This window comes from Sorex araneus, chromosome 8 (genome assembly GCF_027595985.1).
Source record: "Sorex araneus isolate mSorAra2 chromosome 8, mSorAra2.pri, whole genome shotgun sequence".
In the NCBI taxonomy this organism is placed as follows: Eukaryota; Metazoa; Chordata; class Mammalia; order Eulipotyphla; family Soricidae; genus Sorex; species Sorex araneus.
This window is the reverse complement of record NC_073309.1, coordinates 67,475,586-67,499,533: the sequence shown is the minus strand read 5'-3', so window position 1 is coordinate 67,499,533 and position 23,948 is coordinate 67,475,586. Positions and strand designations below refer to the sequence as shown.

General features: G+C 36.5%; 1 protein-coding gene across 1 annotated transcript in view; it reads right to left on the bottom strand.

Moving 5' to 3' along the window:
- Positions 1-23,948, bottom strand: part of DPYD (dihydropyrimidine dehydrogenase) — a 980,594-nt gene that overhangs the window by 706,131 nt on the left and 250,515 nt on the right. Inside the window, exon 5 of the mRNA XM_055145227.1 lies at positions 21,575-21,736. Within this exon, the coding sequence (XP_055001202.1) occupies positions 21,575-21,736 (162 nt within the window). The remainder of the gene's footprint in view (positions 1-21,574; positions 21,737-23,948) is intronic.

The window sequence follows — 23,948 nt, the reverse complement described above, 5'->3', positions numbered from 1 at the left end:
CAATGATGTCATTTTGAAATTCTTTCACATACATAATCAAATGCTCTATAATACATGCCATTCAAACTATCTAAAAATATAAGGACATTTATTTATTTATTTATCTATTTATTTATTTATTTTGCTTTTTGGGTCACATCTGGCAATGCTCAGGGGTTACTCCTGGCTCTGCACTCAGGAATTACTCCTGGTAGTGTTCAGGGGACCATATGGGGTGCTGGGAATTGAACCTTGTCGGCCACATGCAAGGCAAATGCCCTACCCACTGTGCTATTGCTCCAGCCCCAGGATTTTATCTTAAAAGTACAGATGTGTTGGGGCCAGAACGAGTGTACAATCAGTAGGGCATTAGCCCTGCACACAGCCTCGTCATGTGTGGCACAAAACAAAACAGAACAAAAGCAAAAGTCACCAGAGGGCTTATCAACAATATTTGTAAGTTCTAATGTGTCAATATGAGCTAAATAATAATTATAAATAGCAATTTTTCACTTTACAGCAATACTTTGTCATATTTTGCTGGCATACTTATGTTTCTTTCCTGAGACAACAATAGCCTCAAAAGCAAAGACTACCTTCGAATGAATACTTTCATTTCTGGTAACACTTTATAAGAGGTGATGTGTATGTTAATGAAGAGCCTTAAATAGCAATATAGTAATTTAATTCCAGTGTTTTACAAAGTATAGATATATAGGTACCGCTTCATAAGCAACCAAGCTATTTTTGCTCATATTACTTTAAAATAATACACACATTACATTTTATTTCTTTCAAAAGATTCCTAAAAACAACCAAATTATAATTTTAATTCTTTCTTTTCTTTTGGGCATCATGGTTTGCAATACAGATACTGAAAGGATATTTGCATAAATAACCATTATTTATGTAAAATATAACGCTTATTTGCATGAATTTACATTATGCAAAATATAATGTGTATTCCTTTCCTACTATCTGTGGACTAGAGTGATAGCACAGAGGGTAGGGCATTTGCCTTGCACACAGCCAACCCGGGTTTTCCTCTGTCTCTCTCCAAGAGCCCAGCAAGCTACCGAGAGTATCTGACCTGCATGGCAGAGCCTGGAAAGCTACCTATGGCATATTCCATATGCCAAAAACAGTAGCAAGTCTCACAATGGAGATGTTACTGGTACCCGCTTGAGCAATTCAATGAACAACGGGACGACAGTGTTACAGTGCTATAATTTTAAGTAAATGAACTATTTTACGAAATCATTAATACAATGTACTTGGAACATCTTATATTTTTCCCCAAAGTAAGGCTTTACAAATATTTTACAAATTACTATGTAAATTATGTGTTTAAATGATCAGGGCACATTACGGTTAATTTAAGGATTAATAATATTAATTTCTTTCATATTCAGTTGAGTGCGCAACATATTTTACTAATTAAAACCTAAAATTTTTAACGTTTAAATTTACTATCATTCATAAATTAAGTTTATTTTAACTATCGTGATAAGCAGAAATATGATGGTCTTAAAGAATTTTTTATCACTGATCTCCTATAGAAGAAGGGAGTCTAAAGCAACTTATTAAAAATTACACAAGGTGGAAATTTCATATTATAATGCAAAGTTAAGATCTGATAACCAATTAGAATAAGATATATAAAATGTATGTTTGTGGGTTGCAGAGATACTACAGCAGTTAAGGCCTTACACACGGCTACCCCAGGTTTGATCTTTGGCATCTCCTCTGTTCCCCTGAGTCTCACCAGGAGTGATCCCTGAGCACAGACCAGAACCAAGCCCTGAGCACTGCCAAAAAACATATATAAGCATAGATATGTACATCTATAAACTTTTCATTTTTAAAAGCGCATATCAAACTTATGTTAGGTAGTTATTTCAATTACTGAAAGAACACTTTCTGACACATTTTCTAGGACTATAGCTGTTGTCCCAAAATTAAACAAAACCTTAAACCAAAACAATTCAACTCATTACGTAGAAAAGATTCCTTTATTGTAAACAAATTTCAGCTATCAGTCTACTGATTAATTTTCTAAGATGCAATATTTTTCTAAGTAATATTCTAAACAAGTAGTTCAATGAATGTGAGAAAAGGACTTTAAATACCTAAAGATGCACGTGAAGTATGCCTAATATATATTTCCCCACAATAAAGAAAACATCAATACTTACTAAGTATATACTATATGCCAGACTTTCCGCTGTCTTTATTTCTCATTTAGTCTTTAAGGACCAATTAATACAAACAATTATTGCTTCTATTTCAAAGAAGGGAAACTGGTTAGCTCACATATTAACAGCTTTATTCCAAGGATATCTAACTCCAGAAATAGAATTCCAAAGAACTCTGATTGTTCATGTATATACTATTATCAGGAAATTCATTAATGACACACACACAAAAGTTTTACTAGTGAAGAATCGAACAAAAATGTATTACATGAATGTATCTTTTCCTTACAAAATTCATATATAATAGTTATCTATTATCAACAAATTGGTGATTATATTTAATAAATTATATTTATAATTGCTCATTAAACTTTTGAAAACACTCTATCTTCTTGCTTCCTGACATATAATTTTTTTACCTGAGAAACCAAGGTGGTGAACTTTATTAATAGGAGTATGATCTTGTTACCAAGCAAAATATATTCTAAACCCATATCTATATGCATTTACCGATTTCTCTATCAAAGCTGTTCTACTTAAAAGATCTTAAGGTGAGATCTAAACCCACTTTTTTGCATATGGTTGTCCAGTTATGCCAGCACCATTTGTTAAAAAGGCTTTCTTTGCTCCACTTCACGTGACTTTCTTGCTCCCTTATCAAAGATTAGATGTTCATACAATTGGGGTTGTGTAGGGATATTCCACCCTGTTCCATTGGCCTGTGGTTCTGCCTTTGTTCCAGTACCATGCTGTTTTATTACTGCTTTGTAGTAAAGTTTGGGGTCGGGGAGGGTGATGCCTCCCATCATAGTTTTCCCAAGAATTGCTTTAGCTATTCGTGAGAATTTATTGTTTCCATATGAATTTCAGGAGTATTTGCTCCATTTCTTTGAATATTTTCATGGGTATCCTTAAAGGGATCGCATTAAATCTGTATAATGCTTTGGGGAGTATTGCCATTTTGACAATGTTAATTCTTCCTATCCATGAGGAGGGAATATGTTTCCATTTAATCATGTCCTCTTTTATTTCATGGATTAGCATTTTGTAGTTTTCCTTGTAGAGATCCTTTACCTCCTTAGTTCGGCTGATTCCGAGGTACTTGATTTTCTGGGGTACTATTGTGAATGGGATTTTTTTTATGTCACTTTCCTTTGTCTTGTTATTTGCATATAAGAAGGCTATGTATTTTTGGGTATTGATTTTATAGCCCACGACTTTACTGTACAAGTCTATTGTTTCTACGAGTTTCTTGGTAGAGGTTTTAGGTTTCTCTAGGCAGTATCATATCATCTGCGAATAGTGCAAATAGTGAGAGCTTGATTTTTTCCTTTCCTACCTGGATGCCTTCAATGTTTTTTTCTTGCCTAATTGCTATTGCTAGTACTTCCTGTAATATGTTAAACAGAAGTGGTGAGAGTGGGCATCCTTGTCTTGTCCCTGATCTTAGAGAGAATTCCCTAAGTTTTTCTTCATTGAGAATAATGCTTGCCATGTGTTTGTGGTAGATGGCTTTGACTATCTTGAGGAAAGTTCCTTTTAAACCCATTTTGGTTAGAGTTTTCATCATAAATGGGTGTTGGATCTTGTCAAATGCTTTCTCTGCATTTATTGAAATGATAATATGGTTTTTATCTTTGATTTTGTTGATATGATGGATTATGTTGATTGATTTCCAAATGTTGATCTCGACCTATCACCATGCACAAAAATCAGATCAAAATGGATTAATGACATCAATGTCAGATCAGAATCCATAAGGTATATTGAAGACAAGGTTGGCAAAACCCTCCATGACATTAAAGCTAATGGTATATTCAAAGATGACATGCAACTGACCAAACAAGTGGAAGCAGAGATAAACAAATGGGACTAACTCAAACTAAGAAGTTTCTGCACCGCAAAAGATACAGTGATTAAAATACAATTTACAAAATGGGTAAGAATATTCACCTAATACCCATCAGATAAGGGGTTGTTATCAAAGATATACATGGCACTGATTGAACTTCGTAAGACGAAAACTGCCAACATGATCAAAAAATGGGGTGATGAAATGAACAGAACTGTTGCAAAGAAGAAATCAAAATAGCTGAGAGGCACATGAGAAAATGCTCTACATCACTAATCATCCCCTAAAGCTGCAGAGAGATGCAGATCAAAACAACAATGAGATATTATCTTAGACCATAGAGACTGGCCCACATGCAAAAAAAAAAAAGCAATTGGTGTTGGAGAAGATGTGGGGAGAAAGGGATTCATTCTCCTTCACTGCTGGTGGAAATGCCAACTAAGTTCAGCCCTTTTGGAAAACAATATGGACGATTCTCAAAAAATTAGAAATTGAGCTCCCATTTGACCCAGCAATACCATTCCTAGGAATACATCCTGGAGAGGCATAAAGGTATAGCAGAAATGACATCTGAATCTGTATGTTCATTGCAGCACTGTTTACAATAGCCAAAATCTGGTAAAAACCGGAGTGCCCAATTACAGATGACTGGTTAAAAAAACTTGGTACATCTACACAATGGAATACTATGCAGCTGTTAGAAAAGATGAAGTCATGAAATTTGCATGTAAGTGGATCAACATGGAAAGTGTTTAGTGAAATGAGTCAGATAGAAAGAGACAGGCACAGAAAGATCGCACTCATATGTGGAATATAAAGTAGCAGAATAGGACACTTACACCCAAGAGTAGTAGAGATAAGAACTAGAAGGTATGCCCCACAGCTTGGAAACTGGCTGGTGGAAAAGGCAGCAGAGATATAAAAAGGAACACCTAGTAGAGAATGTTGGGAGGACCCATTCAGGTTGAAAGCTGCATGCCGAAAGTAGACTATAGACCGAACATGCTGGTCACTCAATACCTCTATTGCAAACTACAACACCAAACAGGAGAGAGAACAAAAGGGAATGCCCTTCTGAAGAGGCAGGGTGGGGTGGTGGGGGTTGGGGTGGTGGTGGTGTGAGGGATACTGGGAACATTGGTAGAGGAGAATGGGCACTTGTGGAAAGATGTAAACCAAATGCAAACATGAAAGTTCGTATGTTTGTAACTGTACCTCATGGTGATTCACTAATAAAAAATCTTTAAAAAGATCTTAAGGTGAGTTTTTTTTCAGTAATAGTATATTATGCACCTTGGCAGACCTCTAAAACATAGTAAGTACACTGCTGCTGTAAAAATGGAAAAGGCCTTGAGCTAGCCCTGAAGAAACTAGCTGAAAGGTTATTACTTAGCTTACTGCTGTTCAAATTATGTTTCCCTACCAATAACTACTGAATATCTACAAAGTACTTTGCTAGAAGCTTTCCATTTTTTTCAACTTAATAACATAGTTTACACTATGACCTTCCCTACAGAGCTAATAAGTGATAATTTTCCCTCCTATCAGTAATCCTAGAACACAACCAGATAGCGAGCACCCAACCAATTTTGATGAATTCAAGAATTCCTGGACTCCAGGATTAGGCGATAGCAAATGAACAGCAGTCAGCAAGGAAACACAGTTCTTCCCTAGTGATATGGAAGGATTATTACTTGTAAGTGAATATTCTACCCAAGGATCATTTTTAAATAGATATCTTTGCATAATCATCCTGTTATTTCTGGCCTTTAATTCATCTAGATAGGGCATTTCTTTCATCACACCAAATTGGCTTTTTTGGCATTTTCTCCACATTTTCACATTATTTTGAGGCAAGGGAGAGATTATCCTGACTTTAAAAATAAATAGGCTGAAAGCCAGATTGTCCATGGGATTTTCCCCAAGCTTCCTCACATTCTAAAGATAGAAACATTATAATTCTCTAATAATTATATAGGATCTTTTAAATGAGTACAGGCATAATACAATAAATACAAGGATATGTACCAATTCTAATTTGAGGGAAGATCTTTATTATTTTAATCTCCCTTGAATTTTATGATGGGACATAATAAAAATTATCACAGATGTTTGGTGGATCTTATTATTCTTTGAGTAGTTTTGTCTTATTAACCAATTACTAACAAGACTAAACTGAAGAAATCATAACAAAACATTCTTAGAAATTTAAGAATATATATGTATTAGTTGGATAAATTATAACAGGAAAATTGCATTCTGCATAAGAGCTTCATATTTTTAAAGCATTTACCTATTCATTTTATAATAAAACATAACTTCTAAAGAATTATAATTCACCAGTACAGCTAAAAGAAATCTTAGTTAAAATAATACAGTGGGTTTCGTTTTCTTTGAGTTACTTGATTAGCAGTATGACAGCCAGGTTACCTTTTGAATGACTGGATGAAAAACATTGCTATTTGTGCATCCAGAAGTAAGTTACCTCAAATTACATGTCTTCTAGAAAATGCTTCTATGTAATTTTCTTTGTAATGTCCCTTTATGAAAGAAGTCAAGGGAAATGCCGTGGACATATTGTTCACTATACTCATCCTTTGATAGAAAAATTCTTGGGCTACCCACCTGACAAATTTCTTCACAACAACTAAACAATGGACGCCAAAATGGGAATTATGTTTAATAGGTGTCAGAAATAAAAGAAAAAACAAACTCTGTGCTATGGTAAATTTTCAGTTGTCAAAATTATTAATGCATGGGTAACTTCAAAGATTTTATTTTCTTCTTTTATTACTGAAATCAACAGTGTGATATATTGCCAACATGAAATATGAAATAAGAGTATTCTGTACCAGTTTGAGTTAAGACATCATAAATACTACCGGAAGTACTTCTCTAGGCAAGAGAGTAGTTAACCGGTTTAATAGAGAAAAATTTCTATAAGGCAATAAGTCAGAGGTAGCATTCATTTTTACATATGTTGTCCTTATAAACAATGAAAGAAAATAACCCAAGAGGGAGAAAAGATAATGCTTGATTTACATAATTTTGAAAAATGACGTGCTTCCTAGAAGATGATTTTATCTCGCTAAATGTCCATTCTAAACTTAAAGTGATTTGAAGGTGTGACTCTCATCACAGCCTTTGTCTTGCTCCTGCAACACCCTGGTTTGGATACATGCTTTCCCCATCCCTCCTCCATTAACAGGTTGGGGAACTAAACTGTCCTTCCAGCCCAGCCCAGCCCAGCACCACAGGCCATGGCCTTCACAACTACAAATAATATAAAATTTAGAGAGTTCCAACTACTTAAGCAGCCTACTGAGATGATGGGGCAGAGTTTCTTATCCCCGCGCCTGGCTATTTTTACCAGGGTCCCTCAGAGGGCGTGGGTTGGCTTTCCCTCCCCACCCTGAGCAGAGCCCCAGCAGTTGAAGACCTCTGGAACCTAGCCACAGCCATGCTCAAGGCCCCTCTCCGCACTTTCGGATGAGCCTCACACATGAAGAAACCGGCAGAGGAACCCAGGTGTGCGGGACCCGAGGTCAAGATCTCCAAGACTTCTCAGATCGGGACTGGGCTTCTTTCACCCTAATTCCCCATTTTCCAGTAGCTAGGCGGTCACATCCAGAAACTGCCCCCACCCCACCACTGCCGTGTAATCCCATCAACAGCCAACATCCAGAGACTATAAAGCCAAGCTCCTGGAAGAGCGACATCTGATAGCCTAGTTCTCCCTCTTGGAGAACCCGGCAAGCTACTGAGAGTTTACTGCCCACACGGGGGAGAGCCTGGCAATCCCTGTGAATATGAATATGAATCCCTGTGGCGTATTCATATGTCAAATACAGTAACAATGATGGGTCTCATTCCCTTGACCCTGAGGAGCCTCTACTACAGCACCATTGGGAAGGACCAGTAAAGAGAGGCTGCTAAAAATCTCAGGGCTTTGACTATATTGAGCAAAGTTCCTTTGATGCCCATTCTGCTGAGAGTTTTCATCATAAACAGGTGTTGAATCTTGTCAAATGCTTTCTCTGCATCTATTGATATGATCATATGTTTTTATTATTTCTTTTATTAATATTATGAATTATGTTAATTGACTTGCAAATGTTAAACCATCCTTGCATCCCTGGGATGAATCATACTTGGTCATGGTGTATGTTCTTTTTGATGAGTCGTTGGATTCTATTTGCTAATATTTTGTTGAAGATCTTTACATCTGTGTTCATCAGGGATATGGGTCTTTAATTCTCTTTGTCTGTTTTTGGTATCAGGGTGATATTTACTTCATAGAAACTGTTTGGAAGTGTTTTTGATACTTCAATTTCCTGGAAAAGCTTAAAGAGGATTGGGAGTAAGTCCTCTTTAATGGTTTGGAAGAATTCACTAGTAAATCCATTTGGGCTAGAATCTTTGTGCTTGGGGAGATTTCTTATTACTGTTTCAATGTCTTTGATGGTGATAGGTCTTTTCAGGTATTCCAGGTCCTCTTGGTTCAGCCTTGGGAGGCTATAGAAGTCTAGGAATTTATCCATTTCCTCGAGGTTTTCATGTTTCATGGCATAAAGATTCTCAAAATAATCTCTAAGTATCATTTGAATTTCTGTAATTTCTGTTGTAATGTCCCCCTTTTCATTTCTAATTTGGTTTATTAGGGTTTTCTCTCTCCCTTTTTTTGTGAGTCTTGCTAGAGGTTTATTGATCTTGTTTACTTTCTCAAAGAACCAGCTCATTGTTTCATTGATCTTTCAGATTGTTTTTCTGGTTTCCATCTCATTAATTTCTGCTCTGAGTTTTATTATTTCCTTTCTCCTGTTCAGATTGGGCTGCTTTTGTTGGTCATTCTCCCAGCTCTTAAACTGTGAGGTTAGGTTGCTTATGTGGGCTCGCTCCTCCTTCCTGAGGAATGCTTGTAGAGTGGAAGGGAGAAGGCAAATGAGTAAAGAAGGGATCACTAAGAAAATGATGGCTGGAGGAATCAGTCAGGATGGGAGATGTGTGCCGAAAGTAGATAATGGACCAAACATGAAGACCTCTCAGTGTCTGTGTTGCAATCTATAATGCCCAAAAGTAGAGAGAGAGTAAGGGAAATATTGTCTGCCTTAGAGGCAGGGGGAAGGTGGGAAAGGGGGTGTATACCAGGGATATTGGTGATGGGGAATGTGCACTGGTGGAGGGATGGGTGTTTGATCATTTTGAGATTGTAATCCAAACATGAAAGCTTATAAATATCTCACAGTGATTCAATAAAATTAAAAAAAATTAAAAAATGAATAAAATAAATCCCAGGGCTAGGATGAATGGAGATGTTACTGGGCCCGCGCTAGCAAATCTATGATCAATGGGATGATAGTGATAGAATGATACTGTGATGATAGGATGAATCAGTGACAACCTCTTGGGATTAATACCCCCTCTCTTGTAAAACATTCTCCTAGTTGCTATCATCTTATCCTCAGTGTTAACAACCTTCAAAGTTAAATACAGCTACTCATACCATTAGCAATAAAAATTATTTTTGTTATTATTATTATTATCTGATAGTTTATGTTTCTATTTCATGACACTATGCAGTATATCTGATTACTGTATCACTATCACTGTCATTGATTTGCTCGAGTGGGCACCAGTAATTTCTCCATTTTGAGACTTGTTGTTACTGTTTTTGACATATCGAATATACCACGTGTAGCTTGCCAGGCTCTGCTGTTTGGGCGAGATACTCTTGAGAGGGGCGGAGGAATCAAACCTGGGTCATCTGCGTGTAAGGCAAACTCCCTACCACTGTGCTATCACTCCAGCCCAGTATATCTGATACTGCAAGAAAATGAATTAAATTCCTCAAGTGTATAGACTGAAACCAGAGGTGGCTGAATTTTGGTAATGAGCAGCTTCACTAATCCAAAATCATAGGCAGGTTCACAACAGCACTACAGACTCTTGGTCTTATTCAGGAGCTGCTCTTGTATTACAACTTGAATATAGGCCCACTCACGGTTTGGCTTTGCTACACTTGATGAACATCCTTCAGGATCAGTTTAAATTTCACTTTCTCAACTCAACCTCCTCTTGTTGTTAGGCTGTCTATTAGGTTTCCTAGTGACTGGATTCCCAAATTACTGTCTCTCTGTCCCTACTTAGCACTCCGTTGTAATTTGCTGGTTTGTCTTTTTTTTCACACAAGGCAGTGAGTTCCCTGAAGGCTACTCTCTTTCCTATCTTGTTCATCACTAAATCCTTAGCACCCAGATACGGTCTAGAACCTTGTGAACTACTCTTATCTGTGTTCAACACTGTAACAGAAGCTAAAACTCCCAATAGAGAAAAGTATGGAGATAAAAGAGAGATTAGACATATGAATCTCAGAAGCTCTCTGACATCTTATCAGCTTCTGGTGGTTGTTCTGTGTTAATTCAATTTTTCTAGAAATATCAGAAATGATTAGCAATTGAGCCAGTAGCCAACCTCTGAGCAAATTTATTAAATAATAAAAAATAACTAAAAGGCAGTCATGATTTAAGTCATTACATGACAAGTTAGAAAAGTATTTAATACGTTATTTTCAAATTATTGTTTTGTAGACCATTGTTATTTCTGTATTCTTTTAGGATTACCACTTCACCACCTACAAACTCACCCCCTCCTCATTTGTTCACCTTCTAACTCCTTGAGTTAACTGTTGCTGGTTGTACAAAATCAGGCATTATTTTCACGTAAAAATGTCTGTTTGAATCTCAAAGATGGCCAAAGGAAAATGGTACCATATAGGTCATTTATTTTGTGATTTCTATTTCAATAAATTCTTTAATCCATTGTTCATTTATAATATGTTTCTAAAATTTTCAACCATTGTAAAGACTCAAAATTATAAATGTATTTTTTTCTAAAATGTAAAATATCCAGAAGGCTATATACAGTTGGACTTTTTAAAGGCAAATCCAAAAGAGAAACTAATGGGAAACAATCTTTTATAATTTCAGAAAATGTCAAAGATATTACCCAAACTCTATATCTTAAATATTTTTAAACTTTAGAGCTCTAGATAAAAACATATGGTTTGATATGAAGTACAATATTTCAAGGAAAATAATCTGACAGTTCAACCATTCCTACAATTTATTATCAATTCCTGTGTCAGGATGGAATATTTGTAATAGCTTACTACAGGTTTTTGGAATGTCACGTATTTAATGAAATCTGTGAAAATATTCTTCCTTTCTATTAATCACTGCATTAGATTAAAAAGTACCACTGTCGTACTGCCCTCCTGTTGTTCATCGGTTTCCTCGAGCGGGCACCAGTAACATCTCCATTGTGAGACTTGTTATTACTTTTTTTGGCATAACAAATACACCACGGGTAGCTTGCCAGGCTCTGCCGTGCAGGTGGGATACTCTCCATGGCTTGCTGGGCTCCCCGAGAGGGAGGAATCAAACCCAGGTCGGCCGCGTGCAAGACAAATGCCCTACCCGCTGTGCGGTGGCTCCAGTAAAGATTAAAAAAATCAACCATTAATAGGAAGATTTGTGTTTCCCCAAAACAACATTTATCATGGTAATAAATATTGACATTATTACTATTCACTATATTTATGATGCACACAATAATTATATAGGTGTAATTATGTACTTCAGTTTCTTTGAAATATAAAGCAAATAAATAGGTTATACATATGGAACACATATGGCTTGTGCAGGGTATCAGAAATCTTTACTACGTTTTGTGTTGTGAGGTGAACAATATATTTCTGTTGAGTCAACAAGGCACCATGTTGTGAACTCAGGGCATGAAATTTTGAATTTACTAGAATTTGTAAAACATGAAATTTGGGATTTATACTGAGTTTGTATCAGTGATTTATAACTATTTATGGCAAGTACAAATTGGTGAAATCATGAAGCTTAGAGGACAGACTTTTGTATTGTAGGCCTAGATTTTCTCTGTACTAAATATAGAGCTTTTGAAAGTTATCTTATTGCATATACCTCTTCCTATTCATACATAAAATACATAAAATCTAAATGATAATACATGCCAATAGGACTATTTTGAGCATTAATCAAATTTTAAGAGAAGTATTTAATGTTGTAAAAGGAGAAAGAAATTTGTTTTATTTTAGCAATGATTTTCAGGTACTTTAATCCTTAGTTTGTTCATGCATAAAATAGGAAAAGTATCACCTCGTTTACAACTTTGGGAGGTAGGAGTTGGGCCATACCTGCAACGCTCTGTGTTTACCCCTGACTTTGTGCTCAGGGATTGCTCCTTCTGGGCTCAGGGAGCAGATGGGAAGGCAGGAATCAAACCCAGAGCAGTCACATGAAATGCAGTCATTTTACCCACTATACTAGCTCTGGCCTCTCGCTTACAAATATTAGAGGTTGTTTTTTTAACATTTCAAAGTGAACTATCTCAAGATGTATTGAAGTACAGTGCAAATATTTCTTCATTCCCTACACCTCAATTTATTCTTTCCTTTGCTATAAAATTAATAACCTCTAAAACCAAGTAACAAAAAATGATGAAAACTGGATTATCGGTCCAAGAATGTTAATATGACTGCTTGTCTTACTGCTTATCTTACTATGGGGCTGGATCGATAGCACAGCTGTAGGGCATTTGCCTCGCATGTGGCTGACCTGGGTTCAATTCCTCCGCCCCTCTCAGAGAGCTCAGCAAGCTACCGAGAGTATCTCGCCTGCACAGCAGAGACTGGCAAGCTACCCGTGGCGTATTTGATATGCCAAAAACAGAAACAACAAATCTCCCAATGGAAACATTACTGGTGCCCACTAGAGCAAATCAATGAGCAACAGGAGGGATGACAGTGATCTTACTATGAAATTGAATGGCTTTTATTATTTCCTGGGAAATTAAAACATTTCCTAGACTTGGAGTTTAGGTGCAGTCTACTAGATGACTTAGTTCTAATCAATGTTAAATCAATGTTTGTTTGATTAGTTGAGCTCTTATCAAGTGTAAGTTTATTACACTCTGTGTTCACACAAACAGTTTGACATCTGCTCATCTGTATCTTTTGCATGAGAATATTTGTCAACAATGCCCTTCTTCATATTCTTCACATTCTGAAGTAACTCTGTCAATTGATTATCTTATTTATAAGCTACTCAGCATAATACCCTAAACATATACAACTGCACATTTGATTTGAGGCCTGACTGGTTTTCTTTTTTTTTAACAATTTATTTATTTTTAATTAGTGAATTGACGTGAGGGTACAGTTACAGATTTATACATTTTTGTGCTCATGTTTCCCCCATACAAAGTTCGAAAACTCATCCCTTCATCAGTGCCCATTCTCTACCACCAGTAAACCCAGCATCTCTCCCACCCTCCCCAGTCCCGTCTCCCCGCACCCCACACTGCCACTATGGCAGGGTATTCCCTTTTGATCTCTCTCTCTCTCTGATTAGGTGTTGTGGTTTAAAATAAAGGTGTTGAGTGGCCATTGTGTTCAGTCTCTAGTCTACATTCAGCCCGCATCACCCTTCCCCGCATGCCCTCCGACCACATATTACTTGGTGTTCCCTTCTCTGAGTTGCCCAGAGTGAGAGACCAGCCTCCGAGCCATGGAGGCTACCTCCTGGTACTTATTTCTACTATTCTTGGGTGTTAGTCTTATAGTCTATTATTCTATATTCCACAGATGAATGCAATCTTGCTATGTCTGTCTCTCTCTTTCTGACTCATTTCACTTAGCATGATACTTTCCATGCTGATCCACTTATATGCAAAATTCATGACCTCATTTTTTCTAACAGCTGCATAGTATTCCATTGTATAGATGTACCAGAGTTTCTTCAACCAGTCATCTGTTCTAGGGCACTCGGGTTTTTTCCAGATTCTGGCTATTGTAAACAGTGCTGCGATGAACATATAAGTGCAGATGTCATTTCGACTATACTTTTTGGCTTTTCTGGGATATATTCCCAGCAGTGGTATTGCTGGGTCAAATGGGAGCTCAACCTCTAATTTTTTGAGAATCGTCCATATTGTTTTCCAAAAGGGCTGAACTAGCCTGACTGGTTTTCTTTGTTTCTAATTTTTATTTGGCAGATGATATAGATCACAAAAATATATTATTTAAAATAAGATATGCAGTATTCTAACTTTAAGGTAAAATAAATTATTTATTTTATTGTCCCCCTCCATGGTTCACTGCCTCATCATAGCAGGGGGGGTGACAACGGTGACAACCTGCGAAGAGTGAACCAACAGGTGCCTACCCAGAGATGCAGGCAGGTGCATGTTTGTCAGCGCACAGATCGCTACAACATGTCAGTGAACCAAAGCTGGCATTCAGAAGAATGGGAGAACCTGTAAGGAAGAATAGAGGGCACTCTGAAAGCCTCTGTCCCTTTCGTAGAGCCTGGCAAGCTACTGAAGGTATCCCGCCCACACAGCAGAGCCTAGCAAGCTGCCCGTGGCATATTTCATATGCCCAAAACAGTAACAATAATGGGCCTCATTCCCCTGACTCTGAAAGAGCCCCCAATACAGCAGCATTGGGAAGTACAAGTAAGGAGAAGCGGATAAAATCTCAGGGCCGAACTAGGCTGCCAAAACGAAGGACTAAAATGACTGTACATTGAATGCACGGAAGCTAGCATCAGAAGAATCCATAAAGGACCTGATGTTGCAAGCGCAGAAGATCAAGTACAATGTCACTGGACTGACCAAGACGAGAAAACATTGATCACATCACGCTGTTTTCGACACTGGAGAAGAACTGTTCCTCGGAACATGTGGCAGTAGAGGCGTCGGTGGCATCAGTGTTCTCGTCAACGCAAACTTGGCCATGAGCATTGATTCGTTCAAATTCCTAACAACCCAAATTGGACACTTATGTTTGAATAGATGTGGATCACTGCTGACCGTTTCTATCTTCGTCGTCTATGCACCAATATCCAACTGTGATGAAGAAGAAATTTAGAAGTTCTACATGGTGCTGAAGAAGTTCTATAAAGAAGACCACACCTTCTACAAAGTCATTGTTGGTGATTTTAACCAATAAGTTCTTCTGAAGAACTCCACATTGGGACTCATGGCCAAGAATGAAATAAACAGGATGAGAGACTGTCTGAGTTCATCATGTCAACCAAGACCATCCATGGTAACTCGCAGTTACAGAAGGTTGAATCTAAACGTTGGAGATGGGAGTCTCCTGGTGGAGTTGCCTGTCCTACACCAACTATAAGACCAAGATGACTGGTGGACACCTGCCTGTCCTACACCAACTATAAGACCAAGATGACTGCCCTCCGAAGTCCTGATGGATATATCACACCTCCCACAAGGGCAATGTAAAAGGTTATCCACAACTTCTACTCGGATCTCTTTGATAGCCACGTCCACCTGTCCACATACCAAATTCCACAGGATGGATATGTCATTCCCAACTTTTTCCTTTCCGAAATCCAACATACCATTTCATTGGTAAAGACGCATACAGTACCCAGTCCAGACAAGGTCAGACCCAAACACCTGAAGAATCTGCCACCAGTACTCATCAATACTCTGGCTCAGCTCTTCACATGCTACCTGTCGGTATGCAAGGTTCCATCCCAATGGAAAACCAGAAGGACCATTTGGTTGTAAAAGAAGGGAGACATCCACAACATTAGCAAATATCACCCGATCTACCTGTTGTCCATCGTCTACAAGTTGTTCACTCGAGTCATCCTGAATAGGATTGGCAGAACACTAGACAAAGGACAACCATATGAGAAAGCTGAGTTCCGAAAAGGATTCAGCATGATCAACCATATCCACATGGTGACCAAGCTCACTGAAGTCTCGCAAGAGTTCAAGATGACGCTCTGTCTAATGTTCATCGATTTAAAGAAGGCCTTTGATTCTATTAAGACTGAAGTGGTCACTGAAGCCCTAGCCAAATAGGGCATTCAAACTCAGTACATCAGGATCCTCCGTGAACTGTATTACAGATTCACCACCAGGATCTCACCATTCTACAAGGAAGTGATCATCGATGTAAAGAGGGGGGTTAGTCAGGGCAACACCATTTCACCGAAACTCTTCAGAACCACCCTCAAGAACATCATGCAATGACTGGAATGGGAAGGAATGGGAGTAAAGCTAGACGGTCAGCAACTACACCACCTCCACTTCATGACATCGTTCTAATAACACCAAACATTAGCCAAGTGGCACGAGTGCTGGCCAATCTTCGAGCATGAGTGTGGAAAGGTCGGACTGCAGCTGAATCTCATAAAGACAATGTTCATGAGAAACGGACTAGTTCCTGGTATTCCATTTGCTCTCATTGGAAAAAAACATCTCTGAATGCAGCAGTTATGTGTACCTAAATTGCAAACTCAACATGAGGAACAACCTGGCACCTGAAGAAGAGAGTGGCATGGGACACCTTCAAGAGCATCAAAAAAGTTGTTCAGAGGATGAAGAAACTCTGGCTCCAGACATATATTTTCGACTCCACCATTCTTCCTGCAATAACATATGCCTCAGAGACCTGGGCCTTAAGCAAACAGGATGAGAATGCTATTCGGGTATCCCAAAGAGGAATCGAAAGAGCTATGCTTGGTTTCACTCCAGTGAGAGAAGGAATCTGGAGTTCCAACCTCCATAGATAGTCAAGAATCAGGGTTGCTTTCTTATTTGCCAAGGTGTTGAAAATCAGATGGGCCCGATACGTAATGCGATTTGGAGACAACCGCTGAACTAAAGCTGTTACGGACTGGATTCCACAGCAAGTCAAAAGAATGCCTGGCTGCCCACCTACAAGATGGTCAGACTTCTTCATCAAGATCCTGAATGAACAGTTTGAGGCTCTTTGTGTTCCTGGAGCGAGTAGACACCATTGTGCTACACTTACACAACAGGAAGAATGGAAACGTTACTGGCGCCCGCTCAAGCAAATCAAAGATCAACAATGTGATGACAAGTGATACAAGTGACAAGTGATATTTTATTGTAAAATAAATATTATAAAATAAAATTTTTATATTTTTCTTTAATAGGCATGTAAGAGGGCAGAAATTTATTTTTTTAATGTTTTATTATTATAAGAATCAAAGCTCAATTTTTTTTCTCATTATCTAAGACAAAGTTATGGGAGAAATATTTGTCCTGTTAAAATATACTAACTAGAGACGAGACCTGGAGAGGCCGCACACAAACAGCTCCTCTGCTCCTAAAAGACCATGATCCCAGAGGCCTATTGACTACTTCTGGCACCCAGCAGCTTCTTACAGAAATGCCTCTCGACTGTGAACTGAGCTTCGACCCCATACTGCCCCGGGAGGGGAAAGGTTTTTCTCTCTTGTCCTTTCCTTTCTGTGGTGGAGGCTGTCACCATGTGGCAATCGCCATCTTATAGAGCCCACTAACTCGAGGCACACACTGTCAGTGACGCGACTTCTGGCAGAAATTTCTCTGGACTTAATTACTAAAACACCAGAAATCCAAAACCACGTGGCAACATGACCTCATATACTCTTCATTCTCAACAATGGAAAACAAATTATCAAATGATGCCTTTTCAGCAGGTTTGATTGTTGGGAGAAAAATCCAAATCATAATAGTGAGTTTTCTGTTGAAATATTGAATATAATCAAACTATAGACAGAGTAAAGTGAAGATCATTAGCCACACAGGTGGGGGGGTGGGATAGGAGGTATACTGGGGCTCTTGGTGGTGGAACATGTGCGCTGGTGAAGTGATGAGGGTTTGATCATTGTATGACTGAGACTTAAACCTGAAAGCTTTGTAACTTTTTTCAGGTGATTCAATAAAAATAAATAAATAAATAAATAAATAAATAAATAAAAATAAATTACACTAACTTGACTAATCTTATTCCTTCTTTCATTCACAATTCTTTAAATCATTTATTGTAGCAATTAAGTAAAATATGAATGAAGATATAACTTTAGCAATTGCAAGATATTCTTTAATGTATTACCATAATACCTAGTGAATTGAATTGCATTAGTGTATATTCATTGCATTATAAGCACTATTCAATTTGTTTTGAAGTTGTATGTTGCCAATTTTTCTATTCTCAATAAGTAACATATATAAAGGAGAATAATATATCATAATAAATAACTACTATATGATGGTAGAACACAAACTAAGTGATGTTAAATAAGGAGCTATATTGAATTCCTACAGGAATAACATTTTAAAATATAAAGGATATTTCTCTTGACAGTGAGTCACCTGGTTATTTAGATTTGAATTTTCTTTTGCAGTGTCATTCTTAAATAAAAGAGGCAAATTAAAATTATAGTGACAAAAAGTATATTTCAGACAAAACAGAATATGTAGTAGATATAAAATAGTTTAAATTTTGAAGAATTTAATTTTTGCTTCCACACACTTGGGCCAAGTGTCACGCATGAGCGGCCATGCGACAAATCACCATAAAGGGAAATATATACATATATGTATACACCTCTCGGAGAGCCCAGCAAGCTACCGAGAGTTTCCCACCTGCACAGAAGAGCCTGGCAAGCTCCCCATGATGTATTTGATATGCCAAATACAGCAACAATAACAGGTCTCCTCCCCTGAATCTGAAAAGAGCCTACAATCATTGGGAAAAACGAGTAAGGAGAGGCTGCTAAAATCTCAGGACTGGGATGAATGGAAATGTTACTGTCACCCGCTCGAATAAATTGATGAACAACGGGATGATAGTGATACAGTAGCAGTTATTAAAATAGTATGCAGTGAATATTAAAATAATCTTAACACTTGCTTATTGTGAAAAAAATAACTGTTTATATACCAACTTCAGAATCAAATGTCACCCTGAACATTAATAATTAAGGTAGTAATTCTTAATTTCAATAAGAATCAATTCCATGGATCACATTTATTTTAACATTTAATCTTAAGCCTTAGAAATTAAAATTTTAATTTTCTAAATTGCCTTTATAACTCATTTGTATCAGCAGAAGAAAAATTAATTGATAAACAATTATTTATCTATTCAAAGATATTTTCTAAACTTGAGAAAATGGGGAGAACTATCCGATCTCATTTAATTCTGTTTCCAGAAATTAATTGCTAAATCTGAGAAGCCATGAGTCTAGTTGATCTATAATATATAATGTATATAAGATTAAGTCAAATAATCGAAAACATTTTAAAATTAAAAACCCAAGAGTTATATTTATGTAAGGAAATTTTAAAGCCCTCATGAGACAGACAACTAAATCCACACCAAACTATTATTTCCAACCTATTTAACTGAAGCATCATTGTCTTACATAACTGAGCTAGGAAAAACTTCCTTGTGGGGTGAATCAGAATCACCCCCAAGTCTGTCCCACAAACAAAAGTGTCTGAAGCAAGATCAGGGTAGATATGGGACAGGCACAGGACTGAATAATAATGACAATACAAGAAAAAAATTGTTGGTCTTCTTATTGTACTGTGATTTGTGTTACTCCTTTGTGTGATTTATTTCTTTTCTATTACAGTCCCTCCAAATTTTATGCCAAGGTTCAAATGCAAAAGTATAAGGTATAGATTTATCTAATAATAGAACAGTACACAGCTGATATTTTAAAATCACATATATTATAGGAAAAACAATTCTGAAAAATATCAAAGTATTTTAGTCTGCTTTCCTAACCTTTGCTTAATTTGCTTGAAAAATAGATTTGTATTTCTTTAAAGGTCAAAAATCAATCACTGCTTTATCAAACAATCAAAACATAGTTATTTGCATCATGTTCTACTTTCACTTAAAAACCCATATCAATCGTTCTCTAGTTTCAAGATAATACAGTATTTTGTACTTCATACTTTTGTCTTACAGGAGCAATTAATTTGTTGCTCAAGCTTTGCTACAAACAACCCTGACAGGCGAAAAAATTTCAGTAAGCCATACCTTGATTTTGGGAATGTAGAACTTTCTAAAATAAATTAGTCTGTGCAACCAACTTTTAAAGAATGAATAGAAAGCTATCTATATAGTTCCACTGGGAGGCTTTTATTCATAATTTAATAGATATATGTGAGGCCACAGTTATATAAACCTATAATTGGAATAAAAAAATACATCCCTATTCTATCCTCCTTGTTTCAATAAAATACATTCAATGTACCTGCAATATATACTGTCGTAAATAAACTGCTTTGGAAAGGGGTGATGGGAACATCCTTAAAAGCATGTGATAGTTCCCCAGAAAACTACATCTCTCCTTTCTCCCTCTTTCTCTCACTTTTATCTCTCCATTTTCTTCTCCTGTTTTTCCAGGTCACCAAAAAACTAACAACATTATTTTAACTCATTTTATGTAGAAAGGCCCTATTAGTTCATATATATTTTGCCTGACCTTCAATTTCTACATCCTTGCAAGCATGCCTGGTTTAATGAAGAGGGAATGTGTTCCTAAAGAAAGATGGGGAATAATTCAAGTGAATCTTCTCAATCAAGTAAGGATTTTCTCAGGTTGTAAAGATCATACCTTGAACTAAGCCTAAAACAATTTTGAATTTGGTAAGAAAAGAATTAAATCCAAGAATTTATTGCAACAACTCACAACCTCAAATTGTTTCTATTTTCTCATTCCCAGGAGTCTTTCCTTAGAATTAACCTGTCAGAAAGCAGGAAGGGAATAACCCTGATTTATTACTAAAAGCAAAGTGAGACTTAAGCTTGAGGGATATTATGGTAAGGGTCCTTAAAGGAAAGAATATGTTGTGTTTAAGTTGACAAAACCAGATAGGAAAGTCATTAACTAAAAATCTAGTGTTGACAGGTATTTAATTTGGCCTTCCAGTCAACTGTACTCCAAGGATTACAAAATCTTACTGTAAGCTCCATACAAGCTGATCATTTAAATGATACATGGGAACTGATCTGATACTTGACTCTAAATAGGAAACCCCAGAGAACATAAGATGTCCTAGAGCATCAAAGTCACTTAGGAGGTGTTCATAAAAGAGAAAACCATGATCAAAATTTATGGAAGGGTGGGGAAAAAACTCCACTTTATTATAAAATTGCACACAAATAATATATATCTTTTTAAGTTTGGAACATCTAATGCTAAAGTATCACAACATCAAATGCTCATTTTTAGAGTATGTGAATACTTTCTACATTCTAGTATTCAAAGAATATCAATAAATAATATAGATGCATTATGCTAATCTAAAGATTAGAGCAAGATTCAAACAAAGGAATCCGTTAAGCAAGATTGCATTCATAATGGGTCCTCTAGTTACAATCCAACGTTAAATGAAATTTGATTGATTGAATAAGCGCTATGAGAATACCCTCTTTATGTAACTTTTAGTCAAAGTCTTTTAATGACTTGCTGAATTTTTGAGTGAATTTGACATATGGTTTCATAAAATTTAATTTTTTCCCAACTTATTCAACAAATGTACTGTTTATAGCATGAGACAATTCAGCTGTTTCTTACACTAAAAAAGTTGGATATAAACAAAGCACCAAGGATTAAATTTGTTTCAGATTTTTGTGCTTCATAGGGGGAAAACAATGCAGCATTTTACATACCTCAGTAGCAAACTGCTGTAGGCCTCCAATATTAATTGGCCCCTCTTCAGTGGCATATAAATTGCATCCACCTACACACAGATCAGAGGTTGGGCAAACCATTCCACAAGTCAGACCAAGTGGGTTGTCAGAAAAAATCATCTTAGCAGCTCCGTAGTAATTCTGCGAAAACAATATAAAATAAGCACCAATTATGCAACAATGTACCCTAAAAACTAAAATTAGAACTTACTTTTTTTTTCCTAGATAACTGGGCTTAGACAAAGAGGAAGGTGCATGAAAGATTCAGATGTTATAATGTTGCTTTATCATTAAAACAATCAAATCGTATTAATAATTATCTTACTGTAACCTCTAGATAAGCTGATAATTTATACATAGGAACTCGTCTGTACTTGATTCTAAACAGGAAACTCTACACTGTATAATAGGGATGGAAACAACGGAACTGTTTGGAAAATAGATTGACAGTTCATCATAAGGTAAAACAGTTATCATAAGGCTTAACAAATCCAGTCTCTGTCATATACTACAGAAAATTCACAACATATGTCCCTGCAAAAGAACAACATTATTCCAAATAGCTACAATGTAAAAACAATATAACTTCCCATAATTTATGAAAGACTACCCAACTGGTAGCATTATATATTGTTGTTAAATATATTGTTAAACAACAGTATATTATTGTTAAATAATATACCCAACTGGTATATTATTTAACAATAAGAATAATGATATATGCTACATATCAGAACATTTAAAATAGTGTTAAGTGAAAAAAAATTTATAGAAAGCCAAAAATGATCATTTCAGTCATAGTAAATGTTCAGAATAAACAAAACTTAAGAGATATAAAAAGATAGTTATAAAAAGATAGTTACCTGTAATTGTACAACTGGTGATCCAAGAACAAATAAAAAAATGTCTACTAATAGAGAACTTCATTTGGGAAAGATAGAAATATCCTAATTTAATTGTGATATAGCTTACAAATCCACAAATATACACAAAATGATTGTATTTTACATTGGCACACTGTATGAGATGTGAATACATTGCATCAAAACTTATACATTATGAAAGACACAGTTGGGAAGTAGATAACTGTGCAGATAATTTAATAATATAATATTTTAGTCAAATTGCAAGATTAGCTACGAAAACTAGACAAAGACTAGAGGGAAATAAAACATAATGCTTAAAATTAACTTTGTACTGAAAATAAATTATGTGCACCTCTAAATAAATCTGTAAGTTAATATGAAATTTATAGTCTGATCTTTTACATATAAGAGAGCAGAATCAAGTATCAGTTCTTTCATCTAAAGAGCTAAATAATACTAAGGTTTTACCATGTATTTTTTCTAAATGGTTTTGGATGCTTTCCATTTTATGGTTTGGGATAATATGCTTAATAAGTGTAGTGAACTAACTAAAAATTAATTGGTTGCTTCCTAAGCTAACATTCTCAGTTAGCCTGCTTAATTCTAGTGATCCTCTTAGTCAGCACCTACACACAGCTAAACACTTCTAGAAAGAAAAATCTCAGTTATTGTCATATATAATCTTTCCTTCTCTTTAATATCTCAGGAACCACTCAGGAAAGTTCAGCATGATTCATTAACAAATGTTTACTGGCAGACTGACCAATTAAAAATTCCTGCTGCCTAATTATTACTATCTGAATAATCACTTTATAAAAATAACTATTTAGGGACCAGAGAGCTATGTCAAGTAGTAGAGAGCACTGTCTAGTCCTCCAGGCATCCTAGATATGGCTCGTGTGGCAAGTCTAATCACTAAACCTTCAGGCCAGAAGTGCTGGCAGAGTATGGCTGACCACGGCGCCACTAAAACCAAAGCACACAAAAACATTGTACCATCAGAGGAAGAAATATCAATTGCAGGTAACATCTGAGGATATCTGACGATTTTAAAATATTTATGAAACTATTATTCCATGAGCCCAAACTGAGTTCTAGATTACACATAAAAAATTAACACACACTTGGGACCAGAAGAGAGTACAGCAAGTAGGGCATTTGCTTTGCACACTTCCAACCCAAGTTTGACCCCCTTCAAGCCAGATGGTCTCAAGTCTTGCCAGAAATGATCCCTGAGGGCAGAGCCAGAAGTAAACCCTAAGCAATGCCTGGTGTGGCCCCAAAACAACAACAATGACAACAACAATACACACACACACAATGTAAGCTATTGCTGTCAAACTGACAAGACCTAATTTATCACCACATAATCATTGACATACTTTCACGACTCCAGGATTAATAACTACAAACACACACACACATACATACACACACACTCTCACACACACATAGGATGCAATATTTTTTAATTAAAAAAGAATTAC